Source organism: Sinocyclocheilus grahami, unplaced genomic scaffold (genome assembly GCF_001515645.1).
Source record: "Sinocyclocheilus grahami isolate Dianchi unplaced genomic scaffold, SAMN03320097.WGS_v1.1 scaffold81.1, whole genome shotgun sequence".
NCBI lineage: Eukaryota > Metazoa > Chordata > Actinopteri > Cypriniformes > Cyprinidae > Sinocyclocheilus > Sinocyclocheilus grahami.
In genome coordinates, this window is record NW_015505260.1 from 2,083,639 (window position 1) to 2,104,670 (window position 21,032).

The following is a 21,032-nucleotide window of genomic DNA, read 5'->3' on the forward strand; positions in this document are numbered from 1 at the left end:
TATATATATATATATACACACACACACACACACACACACAACATGCATTATATATACTTACAACTATATATTTGTATATATAATATATAAATTAGATACAAAAATAAAGTATAAATACATATAAAAAATAAAATAAAATACATTTTATATGAGTGTGTGTGCACATAACACAATTTATATATTATTTATATATTACATGTATAAAAACAAAAAATATACATAATTATAATATATTTATAATAATTTATATATATATATATATATTTATTTATTTATTTTTTTCCCCATAATATAATATAATATAATGTGCACAAAGTTTTCTGGACTGTTACTGCTAATGTAGACTAGTTTTTTTTTTACATCAAATCATTTTTTACATTTTGAAAAATATACATAAAATAAAATGTATAATAATGATAAACAAACAACCAAACAAACATATTAAATTATATTTGTCATCACATGTACAACAGTTTTAGTTGGAGTCCTATATTAGTCATTGGGTAAAGACAAACAAGATGATTGACAAAAATGGCAAGCGTCTCAGAGCTCAGTGAACAGGACAGACGAGGGATAGGCTCTAAGGAATGTAACTTCCAGCAAGAAGCCCTCTAGCCCTGCGAATGTTTGTTAATTCTCCACTACAAACATTCTAGTCCAAAAAAAAAAGAAACATACAAAAAAGCGCAGTCCCTGCAAGACAGAGACAGGATTGAGAGTCGTGATGCTGCACTGAGAAATAAACGGAGCCCAGACAAGCAGCAGCAGCATCATTAAAAGTGGGGGGAAAGGAGAAAAAAAAAAAAAAAAAAGAAGATGCCCCTGTGTCGGATCGCCATGGCAACTGCCTGGCTGCTGTTGCATGCCGCGGCGTCTCCTAATAAGCCCGGCATGTGAAATGCAAATGCAGACAGTCTGAGAATTAGTGGAGAAGAAATGAGGGGGGAGTGGGGGAGAGTAAAGATGCAGCTATGTAAAATATTCATGCTTTTGCACGAGAAAAATGCGGGGGGTTCGATGGTCGCAGTTTTTTCCCCCCATTTTAAGGGGGGCTGTCTGTCAGGTGAGATACAAGGAGATGGTAAATGACACACCAAAGATGAACGGCTGACACTTTTTTGCCTTTCACCTTCAGGAGCATTGTTTACATGTAGACAGGGAGGGAGGCAGGCCTTCCTGCAGCACTGCAAAAGCTGAAGGAAGTGCTGAATGGAGGATGAGTCGTGCTGGGCTTGTAAATAATAATAATGGCAGCTTTGGTCGGACGTGCCAGATCTATCGGAGGACTTCGAGGGTACTTCGACGGCTGACATCAGAGAGTGACAGCATGTTACAAGGAAAGACCGGCAGAGCTTTCCATGCCTGAAATTCGCAAGCTGGTTTGCTGATGGTCTACTTGATGGACTACTATGAACTTGCTGTTCACAAGCATGAGAACTACAAATAAGACACTCTAATTCGATTTTTAAAAAATCGTCATCATTTACTCATCCTCTTGTTGTTCCAAACCTGTTTGAATTTTAAAAAAAAAAATACATCTCAGTGTTTTTTGTTCATACAATGAAAGTCAATGTCCAAAGTCGTTGTCTGGACACCACTGACTTATAATGTAGGGACAAAAACAGTTGGAATGTTCTTCTAAATATCTTGTCATAAGGGTGAGTAAATAATGACAGGATTGACATTTTGAGGTGAACTAGCCTGTTAAAGGACAACCACAGAATGGAAGCTCTTATGTGATATATTCACAAATATTAAGGCGAGGTCACATTTTGGCGAAATTTCGAACAACGAACAAACAACTTGAACTCGCTGCGAAATCTGCATTCCTAATTGCATGGATTCTTATTGCTATGACTGGATATTGTCTGTGAAAACTCTAACAATGTTAAATTTGACCACAACTTCAGAAGAATTAAATACCAAAGAGTGAGAAAGTGTGTAAAAATCTCTTGCGCTTGAAACATACCTCTTCAGAGTAATGGTCAGACGGTAGCGGCGGGTAGTCACACTGCTCAATCTTTTTACACAGCGAGTAGAGGTTCATTTTGTCCCCGTAGAATGGACTCTGCAAGGCGGCCATCTATGTGAGAAGAAAGAAATATGAAAGGCACTTTTAGAGAGAAGGACGTTTGGTTCCAGACATCTTGTTAGCTTAAACATTTTTTTCTTATGAAGCCATTTGGCAAGGTTCATATCATGATCGTCTCAACTCAATCCAATTAATATCTTAAGTTTGTGATTTCAAAGGTGCAAGTAATAAAAAATGAATTTCTGTGAAGAAAAAACTAAATTACTAAATTATTTTACTGTTATTTCCATGGTTGTGCCATTAAATGACTTCAGAGTTCACACCTGGAGGATGAGTAATTCATTCACTCCAATGCAAGTACCCATATCTCTCATACACAATCCTGCAACGCACACTAAATCTTCATCAAGCAGGGGCTGACTGTTTGTGGAAGAGACTACGTCGTCCCATGTCACAGACGGCAACAAGATGTCAGAAGCTGTCAGAAAGCTAAGAGTCAAGTCTATAGAGCATGTTTTATACTGGATTGTCGTGTTCTCAGGTGATAAATTGAACCAGTCATAGTAAATTTCTTTGGCAATGAGCCGCTTCCAGATATTTCAAGTGAACAAATTTGATATATTGCTACTCAAGCATCATTGTAGATCAAGGTGAAGTATGTCCACACTGCTCACGCTTATGTGTGGCTGCTTATCCACGTTGTGTGGACAAAATAGACATTGTCAAAGTCAAAATAAGTAATCAAAGATGCGCTAATTGAACTTTTGGGCCGAAACCAAAAACATTTTTATTACATTTTTTGTACATACAATGAAAGTCACCCCAATGACTTCAAATGTAGAGACAAAAACAGTTGGAAGATTCTTCTGGAAAATTCGGCGCGATGACGCTTTTGAATCGAAACAATAGATCCCTATGGGGCTATTCACACCAGGCACGATCATTCGCGGTGAAAAAAAAAACAAGGATTTTTTTTTCGTCCTGTGTCGATTTTTTCCCCGTCACTCCATGATGAAACGGGCCGTCCAATCAGATTTGAGCTTAGATCACGTGCCCAGAGCAGCTGCTGTTGCACAAAAGGGGGAGAGTGGTGGCACTGTTTCGAAAACCAGTGTAAACAAACACCGAAGAAGAGTATCCCGGTAGAGAGAAGAGAGTGGATGCCGAGTTCTTGTTATCTTTGGTATCTGAGAGCAGATTTATTCTCACATGTCCTTAATATAAATTCTCGATTGAATTATGTGACCTGGAGTGTCCGTTTTCTTCCACGTGCACGAGTGTTATGAGTCAGCGCGCGTTAACTCTCTAGATCTTCCATGTTTAAAAAAAACGAGTGAAACATTTTTCTACACATGAAATATGAAAGCAAATAGACATGATTATGTCGATATATTTTCTGTATGTGTTTTGTATGCAGCTCATGGTAATTTTATAACAATAAAGGATGTTTATGACAATAAGCAGTGTGGCGTTATGAAACAGCCTACAAAGAGTGCATGTCTGCCTATTATAGAAACAAAATCAACTATAGATCACAATCGGAAGTTATTAAAAGCACTTGATGATGGTTTATAGTGGGTTTTAAGCAAAAACATTAATAATCAGATAAATGTTCAAATGTGGCTTGATGCTAATTGTACTTATATTTATATTTTAAGATGTTTCCTTGTAAGCATTATAGTTTGTGTTTCTGGCTTAGAACCAAACTTTATTTAGCTATATTTAATGCTGTATATTGAGCAGTGGACGATGTTAAATCCATATATGAGATACATATCTGAGTAAAAATGCATTGCTGGTCGGCACCACCTAGCGTGCAGGCGTGAATTAGCAGAAGGCGATCAATCGTTTCGTGCTCGGCGTGAAAGCAAGGTTCGTCGGCGATTCGCCTCACTTTTTTTTTTGCATCGCGCTGTGTGAAACGGCCTTAACTGATGACAGAACAAAACAATCGTGCTTTACCAATAACAACAGATGGCAAGTATCTCCAATAGAACCAATACTTTAAAAATGTGCATGAATTGCAAGTTGGTCTTAATAAATCTGGACGCATCTAACAACTCATGGCCAATTAGCTTTCTATATCTGGTCTGAAACTTAGCAAGGAAAATTATGGATGTTTTGTCCCAATAAAGCCTTAGAAAAAGGACGGTGATATTTCAGCATTTTAGTAAATGTTTTGTGGAAAAGAAGGCAGACCGAGATGAACAACATTGTCGACGTCACAGTTTCGGGACATAAATCACGGCGATACTGAAGACATGCAGTGCATCCTGGTAGCCTGGAGCTGTGCAATCCCGCTCAGCCAGGAAGGCGATGCTTTGATGACGTTATGAGATTATGATACTGCAAAAGCAGACTGGCAAAAACAGCCCCAAGCAAATCCACTGACTGTGGGTGAGGACACTTTCAGAAAAAAGCTTTCCAGATGCCAAGCATGCAAGCCACAGAGTACTCGCACGAAAACCACTACACCGCAAACGCACACTGGACGAGAACTCAATTAAATTGACATAGAAGGACAGAGAGGAAACGGCGAGCGAGTTAAGGGGGTGGGGGTGAGAGGGGGTGTGATAGAGCGAGGCGAAACGACCGTCTGGGCTGTCAGAGGAGGAGCGCGGAGTGGCAGAACTCATGGAGCAAAGCCGGTTTCATCGCTGCTCCGCACGAAATGGGAATGGGAGGGGCGGAGGAAGGGGAGTCCCTCTCTAATCACTGGCAGTGCTGGAACTGGAAGGACTGGGATGTTTCTGCAACGTGTAGCACTTTCACAGCAACCAGTACTTCTAATATAAATGTGCCACACCTAAGTGCGAATGCCTGCATTCACAGTGGCAAAAATACGGTCAAGTGACATATAATGAGAGTGATAATTAAATTCTATAACCAAAATCACTTTAATTTGAAGGATTCACACCTGTATTTGAGAAAGAGCTTGGTTAGCTTGTGCTGTGTTGCATTTTTTCTTCTTCTTGTAGGGTTCTTGTCCCAAGAAAGCACAATGACAACAAAAAAAAAGGGGGGGGGGGGACAGTGACATTTCAGCAGATGCCCTGTGAAATGAGGCATGACTTTGCTTAAGCAGAAAGAGAAGAATAACAAATGTGAGTTATGTCATCTGAAAGTTTTAGATCCAATCACTGCCTTCAATCAAAACGGTTCCAAAACATTTAAAGCTGCTGTCAATTAATTGAAATAGGACGGAAGAAGTCATTTATATATTAATAATATACATCTTTTTAATAGATACGTATTTGAATAACCTATTAAAATGATTTGTCATTGCGTTACATTCGAACAGAGAGTAGAAAGGAAAAAACTGGTTGTAAAAGACAGTTTTGCGCTAACAAAACTGTTAGTTTTGCGCCCCTTGTGGTAGCACTGAGAATGCAAACGAACATGCATAATGAATTGTGTTCTGATACATTTTGGAGCAGAGAATGAAGCTAACAAAGCGAAACACAATCAATCACAATATAAACAACTACAATTCAAGCATCTATGATTTACTAAATCGTGAACTACAGCATTAAATTTAGGTCTACTGTCATCACGGCAATGGTTTCTATAAAGTTTTTAATGTAGTTGAGTATAGTACCTTTTTTTTTGAAAGACATGAATAACAAACAAAAATGTGAGTAGTGTCATCTAACAGTATTAGATCCAATCACGGCCTTCCATTAAAACGGCTCCAAAACATTCAAGGCCATCAATTAATTTAAATATGATGGTTGAATTAATTTATATATTAATAATATACATATAATTAATACATACATATTTGAGTAATATATATATATATATATATATATATAAAGTTTTATGTATAACTAAACATATCTCATTGGCAGAAGTATATGTATAGATATATAAAACGTCAATGTTTTGTGTTCAAAAGGTGACGCATTTGCTCCACTATAGCACAAGAGGTGCAGGGCAATTTTGTTTAAATCCATTGGTAAAACTAGCACTCAACAAGCACACTAAATATTACATTAAAAATAGAAAAAAAAAATTTTTAATTTTAATTTTCTGAGAGGTAGGATAAAAATAATAATATTTTTTGCAGAAAAATGCTGGATTTGATGTCCTTCTTGTTCCTCCATCAGCTACAGCGATGCGAATGCGTCTGTGTGTGTGTGACAGTAATGGGCTCTGCGAATGAGTGTGTTTTGGCCAGACTGCGACTGTTTCTTCAAAACAAAAGGCTAGATGATGATCTCTCCTCCATATACAGAAAATGATATACCTATAGTGTAATTTCATCGCAACATCTATCTCGTCAGCGTGCCACTGCTCTTGCAATGAGTTCCTCTGGATAATTGCGATGTGCAGTACCGTAGAACGACATTTATCGAGATGAAAACGCAGCAGCGGCGTTAACTGTTTGCATGCGGTGTGCGTACCTGTGGAAGTGTGGCCGCAGAGGGGGGTCAGGGGCGAGTAGCAGCTGTAGCCAGCAAAGGGTTAAACAAGGACCACCATATTTTCATGCATCTTCTGCTTCTGACAGATGAAAAATGTCAACTGTCCTGTTTTTATTTTGGAGTTTTTGCACTATTCATCTGGTTCATTAGTGCCTAGCGCTCTTGGCCCTGACAGCTGCTCGCCCCGTGCTCCCGGCCCCTGAATTTTTCAGGCTAATTTGATTCGGGGCGCCCAGGCGATGGGCAAGATGATTGACTTGCTCCCTGACCCCCGGAGCCCAGCAGCTCCCTCATTGGTATTCCAGAGGAGTCCACCCCACACCACGCTGGCCTGCTGTCTGTCTGCGGGGCTTCGGCTACCGGTGCATGGTGGCGAAAGACACACGCGTTTACACACTCACATGCGCACACAAAAGAGGGGGGGAAAACGCACACACAGACACCAAAGCTCAGAGGAACATACTTAAACAGAATCTCAACCACCAACACATAAGTGTGCTGACACAAATACACACCAGACACGTAAAAAACAGCCACGCCTGCTTGGAAACACACACACATAGATAGATGCTCACAATATCACAACAGCATAACTAAAAACAACTAAAAAAGACAAACACATATGGCCACCCAGATAGGAAGACAAAAACAGACTCTCTTCTAATACTTACCTGAATACAAACTGACCGCCCTGGCTTGCTACAATACTTTTTTAATTGAAGTCTTTAGACAAAACAGATTTTTTTTATGCAACATATACAGAGCATATTTTTTTCTCTATGCAAATGCATAAATTCAGGAAAAAAACAACACTCTGGGGGGCGACAGAGTTCACATCTGAGCCATTAAAATTTATTTTCATTGTGTTACATTCGAAAAGAGTAGAGTTGAATGGAGAAAACTAGTTGTAGAAGGCAGTTTTGCACTAACACAGCGCCCCTTGTGGTAGCACTGAGAATGCAACGTGAACTTGCATTACGAATTGTTCCGACACATTTTGGTGAACCAAATCAAGCTAACAGAGTGAAACACAATCACAATATAAACGACTGCAATTCCGGCTGCTACAATTTACTAAATTGCAAAGAGTGTAAACTGCAACATTAAATTTAGGTCTTCTGTTATTGTGTCAACAGTTTCTATATACTTTTTTATATCGAGTAAAGTGGTAATTACAATTGTTACCATATAGAGCAATTTCTACCTAATTTAACCCATTAAAATTGATTTGTTGGTATACATTAACGTATTTAGGTTGATTCAGTGATGTTAAACAATATTTTAGACTAGAACGGTTTTAAAATAAAACCAGTTAATTTAGATGCTACCATTTTCAGGTTACAAATTTTTTTTTTTTCCATGTAGAGACGCATATATCTATATATATTGGAACAATATTGGTTACTGGATGACAGCAGAATTTTTATTTATTTATTTATCATATTGGTCAATAATTGTTCATGCTTATTTATGCTATTTTTACATTCAGATTAACTCTGCCATCTTAAATCTTAAACCTTTAAAGGGGTCATATGATGTTGCTAAAAAGAACATTATTTTGTGTAATAAAATGTGTTTATGCGGTTTAAGGTTAAAAAAACACATTATTTTCCACATACTGTACATTATTGTTTCTCCTCTATGCTCCACCTTTCTGAAATGCATAGATTTTTACAAAGCTCATCGGTCTGAAAAGCGAGGTGTGCTCTGATTGGCCAGCTATCCAGTGCTTTGTATTGGCCGAATACCTCAAGCGTGTGACGGAAATGTTACGCCCCCTACCATACTGTGATGCCCTGTCCGGCCGGAGCGACGAGACGAAAACATGAAAACCCATTATAAATGAGGCATTTGTTGCATCCAGTGGGGACATAATTACGGATTATAATGACTTATACTGTCTTTTTACGCATTGCGTTGCATCGCGCCGCGTAAACATAAAACCATGTCTGCATTTGTGATCGGAGAAATGACAAACAACAAGTGCTACTCTACACTGCCCAAAAAACTTGCGTTTAAATCATCAGTGGCAAATTCTTTAAATATAAAAATACGTACTTACACTCTGAGAGTCAGAACAGCCGGCATTGTAGTCTACTCTACCAGGATCAGGAAACAGTCCTCCATAAAATGCGCTGGACACATCTGAATATTTGGGTTAAACTTTTCTGGAACAGTGTTGTAAATACAACTTAACCACTGATTTCTAGTCGTGTTCTCTTTTGGAAGGGCAAACAAAGTAGTCTCGCTTTCACAACGAAACAGCGTAACACACCGCGGCCTTGAGTGAGTGGAGGCCGGAGGCATAGAGTGAGCAGCGGCCTAGAGTATGTGGAGGCCGGCTTGAGTGAGCAGAGGCAGGCAGGCTTGAGAATGGCGCGGTCGGCGGATTCGAAAAAGGAGGCTTGCGGCAACCACATGTGCCGACCCCGGGCTGGACTCTGCTTCGTCCACGGTGAAAGCCGATCGGGCGACCCACAACGCGAAGTTGATGCATTTCCTCAGCGACCAGCACGGATCAGCTCTAGGCATGACAAAGTGGATATCGTCCTCTTTTGGAAGGCCAAACAAAGTAGTTTCTCTTTCACAACGAAACACAGCTCCTTCACGGCATGGCGGCGGCGGCAACAACAATACTACAGCGAGAATAAAAGTTACGCCTTCTTTCTTTGCGTGAACATTTGGGTGGCGTTATGAAAATCTTCCCACATCGTGATGTAGACACGTGGGGGCATGTTAGAAAGAGCCATTTTAGGTAGACGTGGTTGACTCTTAACTTTTATAAAGAATATCTCTTTGGATTTGAGACTTTAGTCTTTGCAACTTTACAGATCTTCTTTATGCACCAAGAGCTTGTAACACTCCAAAAATAAAGGAAAAATTTAAATCGCATTATATGACCCCTTTAAAAACACTGATAATTTTAGTAACACAAATGTAGTCATTGGCAAATCTCAAAATGAATACAGTATCTATTTTCCATACTGTACATTACTTTGTACATTTTAAATGCATTTATTTTGACAACATAATATAGAACTTTAATGTCAACCATTTACCAGTTATCATTCATAACATGAAAATATATACTGGCTTATTGTATCATCATTTGTCTCAATCAAGGAGATATTGCCATTGTCTTAATATTGAATATTAATATTAATATTGCCATTGTCTTTGAACTTTGTTGAACTCTTTGCATGCCAATTAATCTCCTAGCTCTTTGCATGCCAATTAATCTCCTAGCAAAGGTCCTGGTTCTCAAGAGCCATGGAAGAGGGCGTAGTGTATGAAAAGAGTCATGTTCGAGTGTGAGAAAACCATCATTATTTCATGTGGCTCGTCCTTCTCGCACTCTTCTTTAATGATATATTAATCAAATGGAGGTGCAGGCATAAGGAACGAACACAATTAAATATGAATCCATATTCTGTGACTTGAAAAGTCCCCGTCTGATGCCACAAACAGGCACTGACTTGTTACGAACGCCTAACCTACACACACAGTGATGTTTAAGCTCTCTGTGTTTTCCTCTTGAACAAATGAGAAGAGAAAAATCACCACTTCTTCTCTTAGTAGCGCCATCACCCCGAGAAGAAACGTTTCAGACACGTGTTATGTTTGTAAATTTGCTGAATGAGTGTGCAACGCTTCTCGGTTTTATGCATCATTAGCAAAACATGGGTGCGGCAGCTCATCAGAATGTTAAGAGTGCTTCCGAGACGCCAGCGCTCACATACGCCGCTCTCCCAAAGCATCTTTAAAGAACATGAGTATTCCGCATCTGTACACGGCTGGGCCAAATTAATTCACTAAGCTATCAAATTAAAATCTGAGATCCGTGGTGAGAAGTATACTGAAGTATACACCAAGGTATACTGGGTAATCTATATATGAATAGGAAGCGGGACAGGTTTAATTAGCTCAAACGTTTTGATGGATGCTTAATATTCAGGTGTGGTATAACACTTCCCAAAAAATCTCCTTTAAAAATGTTATATATAAACTTCCCGAGCTCTGAAAACAAATTGCTATGCCACATCCCGCCAACTACGAACTAAGCATTCTTATTTAATGAAAGAATATCATTAGCAACACATATCAAACATGCAACACACCTCTTGCATGGTGCGCATGCTAATTTGTTTACTTTTAACGCTCTTGTTAATCCAATTCAGTTCTCATCTCCAATGTTCTACTGAAAACACATGGTCGTAAACGAAGATGTGACTTCACAGTTTTAATTGTAAAACCTGGAGCAGGAAACCTGGCCTCGTTTTTTTTGCAATGAAGGGAGATGCAACCGTCACGGCCTCTTATTTATGCCAACATAAATCCAAAACACCTTCGAGAATGGCTATTAAGAAGAGGTTTAAGAGGACTTCAAAAGGCCGGGCCAGACCGTGAGTGCAGAGATCCACCAATATGAACTCAGTCTGTCTTTAATAGAGAGAGGAGACGGTGCGGGTCAGAAACGGCGAGGACACCGAGGGCCATCTGGGTAGCTCGAGACGATCCTTTCATTTTCAGCGTCATAAAACTCAACACCAAAACCAATTGCATGAGTGCTCCAAGGATGGGCTAGGAGATCATAGGCTAATACAGCCACAGGAAATGGTCTTGATGGTGGGGGGAAGGAAAATATAGAAGAGTAACCATAAAAATTTGCGGTCTGATTCAAGGTTAAAATGGGGTCAAATGAAAGGAGAATTCATTGAACAGTAGTGATGGGGATTTTGATTCAACTCAGTGACTCAAATTATTTAAATAAGATTAGCAAAATTTCATCCACCCAAACGATTCACTAAAAGAAACAAGTCTAAACATTTTATTAAAATTTGCATATACAAATCAATAAAGAGACTCCAGAAAAAAGTGCTTAAGCATCATAAGCATAATCATCAGTAAAAGATGCGTCCTCTTGTTCTCACGGACGCGTAGATTGAAGGAAGCATATTTGTTCAGTCGGTCCAAGAAATGAAATGCTTCTTCACAGTCCACACTTTAACACAAATCAAAGTCAGTGTCGTTATTGGTAACTAAAAGTAAAACTATTAAAAATTATTTTTGTTAATTGAAATAAAATGGAAATACGGAATATATATTAAACGAAAAACAAACTATACATTATATGAAACTTAAAAATGAGGCAGACTTGGTCTGATTCAAGGTTAAAATGGGGTCAAATGAAAGGAGAATTCATTGAACAGTAGTGATGGGGATTTTGATTCAACTCAGTGACTCAAATTATTTAAATAAGATTAGCAAAAAATTCATCCACCCAAACGATTCACTAAAAGAAACAAGTCTAAACATTTTATTAAAATTTGCATATACAAATCAATAAAGAGACTCCAGAAAAAAGTGCTTAAGCATCATAAGCATAATCATCAGTAAAAGATGCGTCCTCTTGTTCTCACGGACGCGTAGATTGAAGGAAGCATATTTGTTCAGTCGGTCCAAGAAATGAAATGCTTCTTCACAGTCCACACTTTAACACAAATCAAAGTCAGTGTCGTTATTGGTAACTAAAAGTAAAACTATTAAAAATTATTTTTGTTAATTGAAATAAAATGGAAATACGGAATATATATTAAACGAAAAACAAACTATACATTATATGAAACTTAAAAATGAGGCAGACTGAAATGAGTTTCATTTGAAGAACTAAAATTATTAAAACTGAAATAATTAAAGCTGAAGCTAAATATGTACGAAAAATCACCACCAAACATTTGTGACATGGTTTAAGAACCTATGCCTTTTTCACTAACTACTTACAATAAAGTTTAACCAGCTGCATTACCTGATTTGCATATATATCTATAACCATATATATAATTTATGTTTTAGTTTTTTTCATCAGAATGGTACAAAACTTGGTAAAGATTTTGGCACTTGCTATGTGAACACAATAAAAAAGATTTAAAAAATGGATTCAAAAAGTTTAAATGGTCCAAACCCCTCATTGTCAAACGTGACCGCATTGGAAATGAATAGGAAATTAATTTCTAATTTTTCTAATTCTAGTGGAAATGTCTGGTACTGCATAGTGTTGGGCGATATGCTCAATTTTCATATCGTCCTATCGTCAGCCTGTGAGATCGCCGATACACAATATTATCGTGCTAATTTATGTAATTATTTACTTAGTTTCATTGCGAGAAAGTGAACCAACTCCAGCGTAAGGCTAAAAGCAGTATTTAACATAACAAATTAATAGAAACATCGTAAGTTACTAATTATAATGCTTACAGTTCCTCAGTTATTCAAAAAGCAGCTATAAAAAACGAGCAAAGAACATTAAATTACCAAAGAACATCACAAGCTCAGTCTAGCGCGAGTTTATGCACTTTAAAAACACTCCTGTTAAACTCAGTGAATCTACACTATATGATGAATAAATCTCTTATACTTACATCGCACGTACATCTGCACTTTGTTGTTTATAATGAGAGAATTCATGAGTCAGAATTCAGTCAGCGCGCTGAACAACAGACCTCCGCTGTTTCAGTGATGACTCATCTGAACGCCTCTGATTGGCCATTGCATTCATAAGCTCAGCATAATCGTGTGTGATTGGTTATAACGCGCAATACTGAAAATGCGGAAAAAGAAATATAGGCCTAATGCAACAAATAAGCCCTAATATTAATTAAATAGTATTACTAGCCTAATAATAATAATAATAATCGTCTTGCTATCGTTAAAGGCATCAGCCACAGGCGATATCAGTCTATCGTTGATACACGTTACTATCGTCTATCGGCACAAACCTAGTACTGCACCCAAACAAAATATTACTGAAAGCTTAGTTTTTGAGATATCAGCCACAAATTAGGAACACAACTTTTGATTTATTTGTAACATTTTTTCATGCACATGTGGACGTGTGAGGATGGCTACAATACTTGGAATAAAGTTTAACAGTAGTTAGCTTTCAGCCTACTATATCATTTATTGTGTACTTTGCTCAACGCCCAAAATATTAACTAAACACCCAAACAGACGGTGTGACTCTCAATTCTTCCACTCACCACAAAACCACACTTTTTCTTGCAGAGAGCTGTCAATAATGCAGATGGACCGTGCAGTACAGTGCAGTGCTATTGACAGATGCACAGTGGAGAGCACGTGTCCCGTCTGCCGTGAAGGCCATTTGGGAGTCAACCCCAACTCTGGCCTTGTCCTGTACCCCTCTCCTCTTCATCACAGGATGATCAGCTGAACAAATGAGCTCCAACTGAGAGCATCGGCATCAAACGGAATAGCAGATGCATATTGAGGAATACAATACAAAGGTATTGATGATTTTCAATCGAGGCCTCGTGACCTCAACAGCTTGCACTGCCCCCGCCCTCCTCGGTTCCCCCATAACAGATCGACTGAAAGATTCATGCTCTCAGAATAAAGGAATTACATGCACACATATAGGCCTTTCACACAAAATAGATCAATGAGTATCAATGGAAGATGGCACAAGTCTGCAAATCACCAATTCAGCAGTTCAGCACTGCAGCTAGCTTTCGATTGTCTGAAGAAAATGTCTACACACACCAAAATAAATTATGAAACTGGGCATAGACAATATATGGGCCTACATGTATGAAATTAAAGTCAATAAAATGACAATATTTTTTGTCCCATCTATTAAATTATTAAAAAATACATTAAAAATGTATTTCATACATTCAATGGCTTGAATACATCTCTACTATGATGAACATGTTTTTAATTTCTAAATAACAATTCATTTTGATATTCTGGGGGGCATAAATGCAAAATTCCAGAGATACAGCTGTTCTCATATTATAATGAAGAAAAAAACTTTAAAAACCTGCTTCACAGATTATGTAAAGGATAATGTACATCCAGCCGGTTGTTATGGTAGAAGAGGATGGGTCTTGTATCACCCTCAAGGGGGTTATTCTGCGATAACTAACGGCTGGATGTACATTATCCCACTTATTACACAGCTACTTGCCACGTAAGTAAATAATTAGACACAAAATATTGATTTGAGTTGAAATATTTGAACGTAAAGCTTCCATGAAGACAGCAGTTGCGAGCAAGCGGCAAGTTCAAACTATATGGACATTTAATGGAAACAGTGCAGTCATACCACTTATTACACAACATTTCACCACATAAATGATTAAGGCGATAAAAGATATTGATTTAAGACGAAATTTTTTTAAAATCTTACCAGTTTGTTAGTTATATCTTATAATCCATTACAGTGTATAAAACAATCGTCGCAAAATGGCAGCAGCTGTGTTTGTATGAAACAAGAGAGCAAGTCCACGATACCAGGATGATTTTAAGTTTAAGGGAGAATATTAAGTTTTAATATTTTATTAGCTAACCAAACGCAAAGCTTCCACCAAGAAATACTGTTCTTAGAGTATAGCGCCAACTTCAGTTACCCGGATGAGCCTGTGTTATCAGCTTTTACCGGTTGATATCGAGGGATAACACACCTCGGAATGTCGCGACTGACCAATCAGAATCAAGTATTCCACAGAGGCATGTAATAACATTTAACAAACTTATTATATTAGTTCAGGTTGTAAAATGTCAAGTTATGCAACTTTCCAAAACTGGGAATAAAAATACATAAAATGTTTTAAGAAATTATTTTATAATAAAAAAATCAAATTTGGGTGGGAGATTTTTCTTGAATTGTTCTTATTTTCTTAATCATTACATTTTATAACCAAAAATTAAAATATATATGTAATATCAATGGTAATAAAAAGTCATTTGATTGTACATTTTTCCACCTTAAATTCTTCTTCATTTTTTTTTATTGAGGACAAGCCATTGATCCACATATAGACTAATTCACAAAATAAATAAATAAAATATGAAAAAATTAAAAGCTTGAAAAACATAATTTGATTGTAAAATTTTATTTTTTCTTCATTTTCTTTGAGGACACGCCACTGACCCACATACAGACGAACAATTTGCCATTTTTTGATTTTTAGAGTTACTTAAAAACATTTGTAACAAACATTGAGATGATCAACTGAAAACTTGAATACTTTGTAATAATGAAAGAAAAACAGTCCACAATCCTCCTTTACTGTAACATCACAGCAACTGCCGGCGGTTTTGCCGATCATCAGATCCGTCACTCAGATGTCAATTCATCACCAGCTCCCCACCTCCTCCAGGTCATGTGACCTGCTGGAAGTGGGACAAGATGAAAGTCTTCGTGTACCAAGGGGCGACAACGCCGATCTGTTCGAGGCCGAGCTCGGACCTGGCTTTAACAGAAGCTTGAGAGATCACAACTGTTCCCCGTTTGCCTTCTTCCCGCACTTGGCTGACCCATCGCCACTGCTAAGAAGGGCGGACTGATCACACTGATGGGCCTGGTCATTTATGGGAGACTAATTAGTGCCAAGAAACACCGTCTCCAAGCAGCGGTGAACTCAGTTGTTTTTCAGCCCCAGGCACTTTGAGAGGTGTAGCTACTGGTAAGCTTCCCCCCAAAAAAGAGGTAAAAGACGAAGCGGGGAGGGAAATAAACACTCAGGGGATTGAAGGGATAGAACGGGTACTGGACTAACAATGTGTCTATTTCCACACTGTGCGAGTGTGAATTTGCGCCTGCTTGTGTGTGTTTATACACCAGTTTTTGGTAGTAGCCAGTACACCCCATGGGATCAAGCATTGTGTCATTTACGGATTGCTGCAACCCATTCCAGGTGGCCCAAGTCACCTGGTTAAGAGGAAACCAGGGCCAAAAAAAAACACACAGAAACACACAAAATGCCCACTTTTGAACAGGAATCTGTGATTTCGCAAGATCTGTTATGCAAGATCTCACGCTGTCAGATGCTTAAAGGGACAGTTCCCCTGAAAACTACAATTCTATCATCATTTAGTCACCTTGATGTTATTTCAAAAAGACTGACTGTCTTTCGTTGAGCACAAAATTGCCATTTTTAAGAATATCCAGGCCCTTAATTTTTTTCCTTTTTCTCAATTTAAAGAAACTTCAAAATGAATCATTCATGAACTTATAGAAATGTTTTCCTTTCCAGTTACTTTCTACAGTCTGAAATAGTTTGTCTTTATTTTCTTGTTTAAGATACATTATTAAATCCTATACAGTGGTTTTCATTCAGGGGGCCTTCCATGGGGTCCCTGTAAGTCTTCAATTGACTTAAATGTTGTTACATTAACACATTAAGTAAAATGCTAAAAACAACACTAAAAATTAAGATATACAACATTAAACTGACATATTTTGAGTTTATTTTTATTACAAAAGAAGTATTAAAGGGAGTCAAAAAGATTGAGAATCACTGCTATCAAAACATTAAAAAAAAATGAATCAATTTACAGTTAAATCTAATCGAACTGTATATTGAATCAAATTGATCTGAATTAGCAAAAAACAATTTGAAGAGAAAAAAAAATACAGTAACTTATGAATCATATTTATTCACTGTCAGCCCAAACATTTTTACCTCTTGCATTTGGATATTTTGGCTTCCAAGCCTCAAAATGACAAAAGAGCATATTAAAGTATCATAAAAATGATTCATATGAGTCATATATATTACAAGTTTTCTGAAGCTTTACATTTTTCTAAACTGACCGCAATCTGTAGTTATTACTTCTTGGTGCATTTATGACAGCAAGAGTTAATAATGTCTAATTTATGAATGAATCATTCTTTTTATCTTTTTAATAAATGTAATAATCTTTTTTTTAAAAATTAATTGGTCCAGTTCACAAAACTATGTGAATGACACATTCACAAATTGGCTGATTTGGTTCTCAATGACTCATTGATCCACTGTTAACCCTAATTATAACAGCTCACTGGAGGTGAAAATTATTAATGAATAGCAACTTAAATTTAATTCAAGTTTACCGTATGACTTCAGAAAACGTGGAATAGCGTTAAATAGACCACTTTTATGGTGCTTTTTTGTCATTTTGAAGCTTGACAGATCCCGTTCACATTCACTTTCATTATACTGAAAAGAGAGGCACAGATGTTCCTCAAAAAATATACCTTTCGTGTTTCCTTGAAAAAGGTTTGGAATGACATGAGAGTGATTAAATAATGACAAAACTTCCATTTTTGGGTGAACTACCCCTTTAAGGTCTAAACATTTATCACAGCCGAAAAAACACAGCTGACCTCCTTGCAACTTCATCTTCAATTTAGACAGAGCTGAAGAGAAAACTGGTCCACTGTGTCATGGAGAAGCGTATGCTATTAAAGTCTAATCAAAGCAGTCAGTATCATTTCGCAGCAAGAGCAGTGGATGTTATTTAAAACACATGTAAATGTCATTCAAATTTCCTCATCAGCTCGGGAACATACTCCAGGTATCCTTTGTGGAAACCATTTACCTCAGAGTACAAAACCATATTGTAATTTTCACGACAGACCGCAAGGTGTAGGATTGCGTCTCACAAAAGGAGACGAACAGCTCTGGCCGGAGCTCGGAAAGAGAACGGTAGAGTTAGGGAGGGTTGGGGTGTATAAATGGAGGAGGGGGAGTGATGGGATGGGTTTCTATACCTTACCTCATAGAGCAGGCAGCCTAGCGACCAGATGTCAGATTTGAAGTTATATCCGTTTTCGTGTATTCGCTCGGGAGACATGTAATATGGGGTGCCCACTGGAACAGAAAAAAAGACAGATAGAGACAGAGAGAGAGTTAGGCTGTCTGGTTTGCTATGCAAGGAGTTCATCCATGGATGCTTCATTGACAAAGGTTTCAGACTGAGGAGTTTTAGATTACTAAAGAGAGGTTGCTATCAACAAACTCAGCGATGTGTGTGTACAACATGGAGGGAAACATTTTAACGGTTTGTACACTACCATTGGGCTTTTTTTTTTTTTTTTTAAAGAAAAATACATTTTATTCAGTAAGGGTATATTAAAGGGGTCATATGATGCGATTTCAAGTTTTCCTTTCTCTTTGGAGTATTACAAGCTGTTTGTGAATAGATAAGATCCCTAAAGTTGCAAAGACTAAAGTCTCAAATCCAAAGAGATATTCTTTATAAAAGTTAAGACTCGTCCACGCCCTCCTAAAACGCCTCATTCAAACACGCCCCCACATGTCTATGTCACGATGTGGGAAGATTTGCATAACGCCGCCCAAATGTTCACGCAAAGAAAGAAGGTGTGACTTTGATTCTCGCTGTAGTATTGTTGCCGCCGCCATGTCATGAAGACGCTGTGTGTTTCGTTGCGAAAGCGAAAATACTTTGTTTGGCCTTCCAAAAGAGGACATGACTAGAAATCAGTGGTCAAGTTGTATTTACAACACTGTTCCAGAACAGTACAACCCAAATATTCAGATGTGTGCAGTGCATTTTATGGAGGACTGTTTCCTGATCCTGGGAGAGTAGCCTACAATGCCGGCTATTCTGACTCACAGACTTTAAGTATGTTTTCATATTTAAAGAGTTTGCCACTGGTTTTATGTTTACGCGGCGCGATGCAACGCATAAAAAGACCATATAAGTCATTATAATCCGTAATTATGTCCCCACTGGATGCAACAAATGCCTCGTTTATAATGGGTTTTAATCAGGGTTTGAAATTAACACCCGCCAACCCGCCAAATGCGGGTAAAAATCAGCTGTGGAGGGTAACGCTGTCAAATCACTAGCCAGTTTGGCGGGTTACTTTTCGTAGGTTATGTTCACTCATTAATTTCTTTGGGAAGTTCATGCAAGCCAAATCTGCGCAGGTTTAGCACAAATACAGAACTCGTGAGACATCATGACATTATCGAGTATATTGCAAAAACCAAACAAAACACACCTAAGTTACAAAGTGCACGCATACGCGACGTGATGTAGTCTGGTTAGACTAATTTTGTGCCGTGCGCATTTAGAGTGCATTCTTTCATTGCATGATTCAGTCTGTCAATATGCATTACGAATGATCACATAATTCAAGATAAGGGGGTTGGAAAATATATTATTATATAGTATATATTTATATCAATTCATATAGTTAATATCACATGAAGAGTGCCGTTTAAAAAAAAATCAGCATGGTTACAAATGTGATATTGATTTTATACAACAGTTCAATAAACAATAAGTTAATATCAAGAGACTTACGTTTTAGACACCATATTGGCTGTTTTTGCGTTATTTCACCAAAAGAAAACATTCCAAACACAGCGCTGTTTTGCGTCTCTGATCAAAATCAACCGTTTAAATGATCTGGTTAATTTGCAATGACTCACTTAACAGTGACTTGCTGCCACTTACTGGCGGATTTAATTTCACATTTAAAGTATCTTTTAATTTTTTTAATAATTTAAATATCACTATTCAACATTTCATGTTTAAAATATCAAAACATTATTTATGCATTTATAACTGCAGGTTAAAGCATTCCATGTCCCTCTAAGCTGCATTAACATGTGTAAATACATCTAAATGCCACTTCATATTCAACTTCTGCAAGTTCATCAAAGATGAATTTTATTGATACTGATTTCATTTGTTTAGTAACAGCCTAAATGCAGTATTGTTATAATTGCCGGATTAAATGTAAGAATTTGACTCAAAAGATGATGCACACTTTTAGTAAAAATGGATTTATAAAGGTAAAAATGCCCATAAAAGGTAAAAATCTATCTAAACTCGTTGGAAAAGATTAATTTCTATCACTAATTCATAATTTGACCACACAGAATATGAAGAATATCAAAAACTTTAGGAGTCAGAAAAAAAGTTAATTTCAATCCCTGGTTTTAATGTTTTTGTCTCGTCGCGCTGGGAGACGGCATCACAATATGGTAGGGGCGTAACATTTCTATCAAGATGCTTGAGGTATTTTTAACTTTAGACCAAAATACACCAAATACACAAAATAATGTTCTTTTAAGCAACATCATATGACCCCTTTAAATCGATCAGAAGTGACAGTAGAGACATATAATGTTGCAAAAGATTTCTATTTTCTACTGAATGCTGTTCCTTTGAACATTTGTCAAAAAATCCTACAATCCTACAGCTGTTTTGAACATAATAAGTATAATGTGTCTTGAGCAGCAAATCAGCATAACAGAAGAACTGGCCCCCTGACTGAGCCTGGTTTCTCCCAAGATTTTTTTTTCTCCATTCTGTCACCGATGGAGTTTTGGTTCCTTGCCGCTGTCGCCTCTGGCTTGCTTAGTTGGGGACACTTAATTTCCAGTTATATTGTCGACTTGATTGTAAAGATAGTATTTAAACTGAACTGAGCTGGACGGTGACATCACTGAATTCAATGATGAACTGTGTTTTTAGGTATATAATTGTCTGGACCTCGGCTGGTGAGGAGCGTTCATTACTGGACTTCAAGCAATTTTAGTTGAAGACCCCTGATATGTATGATATGATAAACATTGCAATATAAATTTCAAAATGCATAATATCAAAATGAACACAGAAATAAACATGTACTCAAACAACATCCCAAATTTGTTCCAACTATGTGTATATACAATCTACATATATATATATATATATATATATATATATATATACACAGTATATATATATATATATATATATATATATATATA

General features: G+C 37.4%; 1 protein-coding gene across 2 annotated transcripts in view; it reads right to left on the reverse strand.

Moving 5' to 3' along the window:
- Positions 1–21,032, reverse strand: part of nek7 (NIMA-related kinase 7) — a 59,744-nt gene that overhangs the window by 3,907 nt on the left and 34,805 nt on the right. For both annotated transcript variants that reach the window (XM_016273784.1, XM_016273783.1), the window contains 2 exons: positions 18,019–18,113; positions 1,970–2,083 (listed from right to left, as the gene is read on the reverse strand). In XM_016273784.1, coding sequence (XP_016129270.1) covers positions 1,970–2,083; positions 18,019–18,113 — 209 coding nt within the window. The remainder of the gene's footprint in view (positions 1–1,969; positions 2,084–18,018; positions 18,114–21,032) is intronic.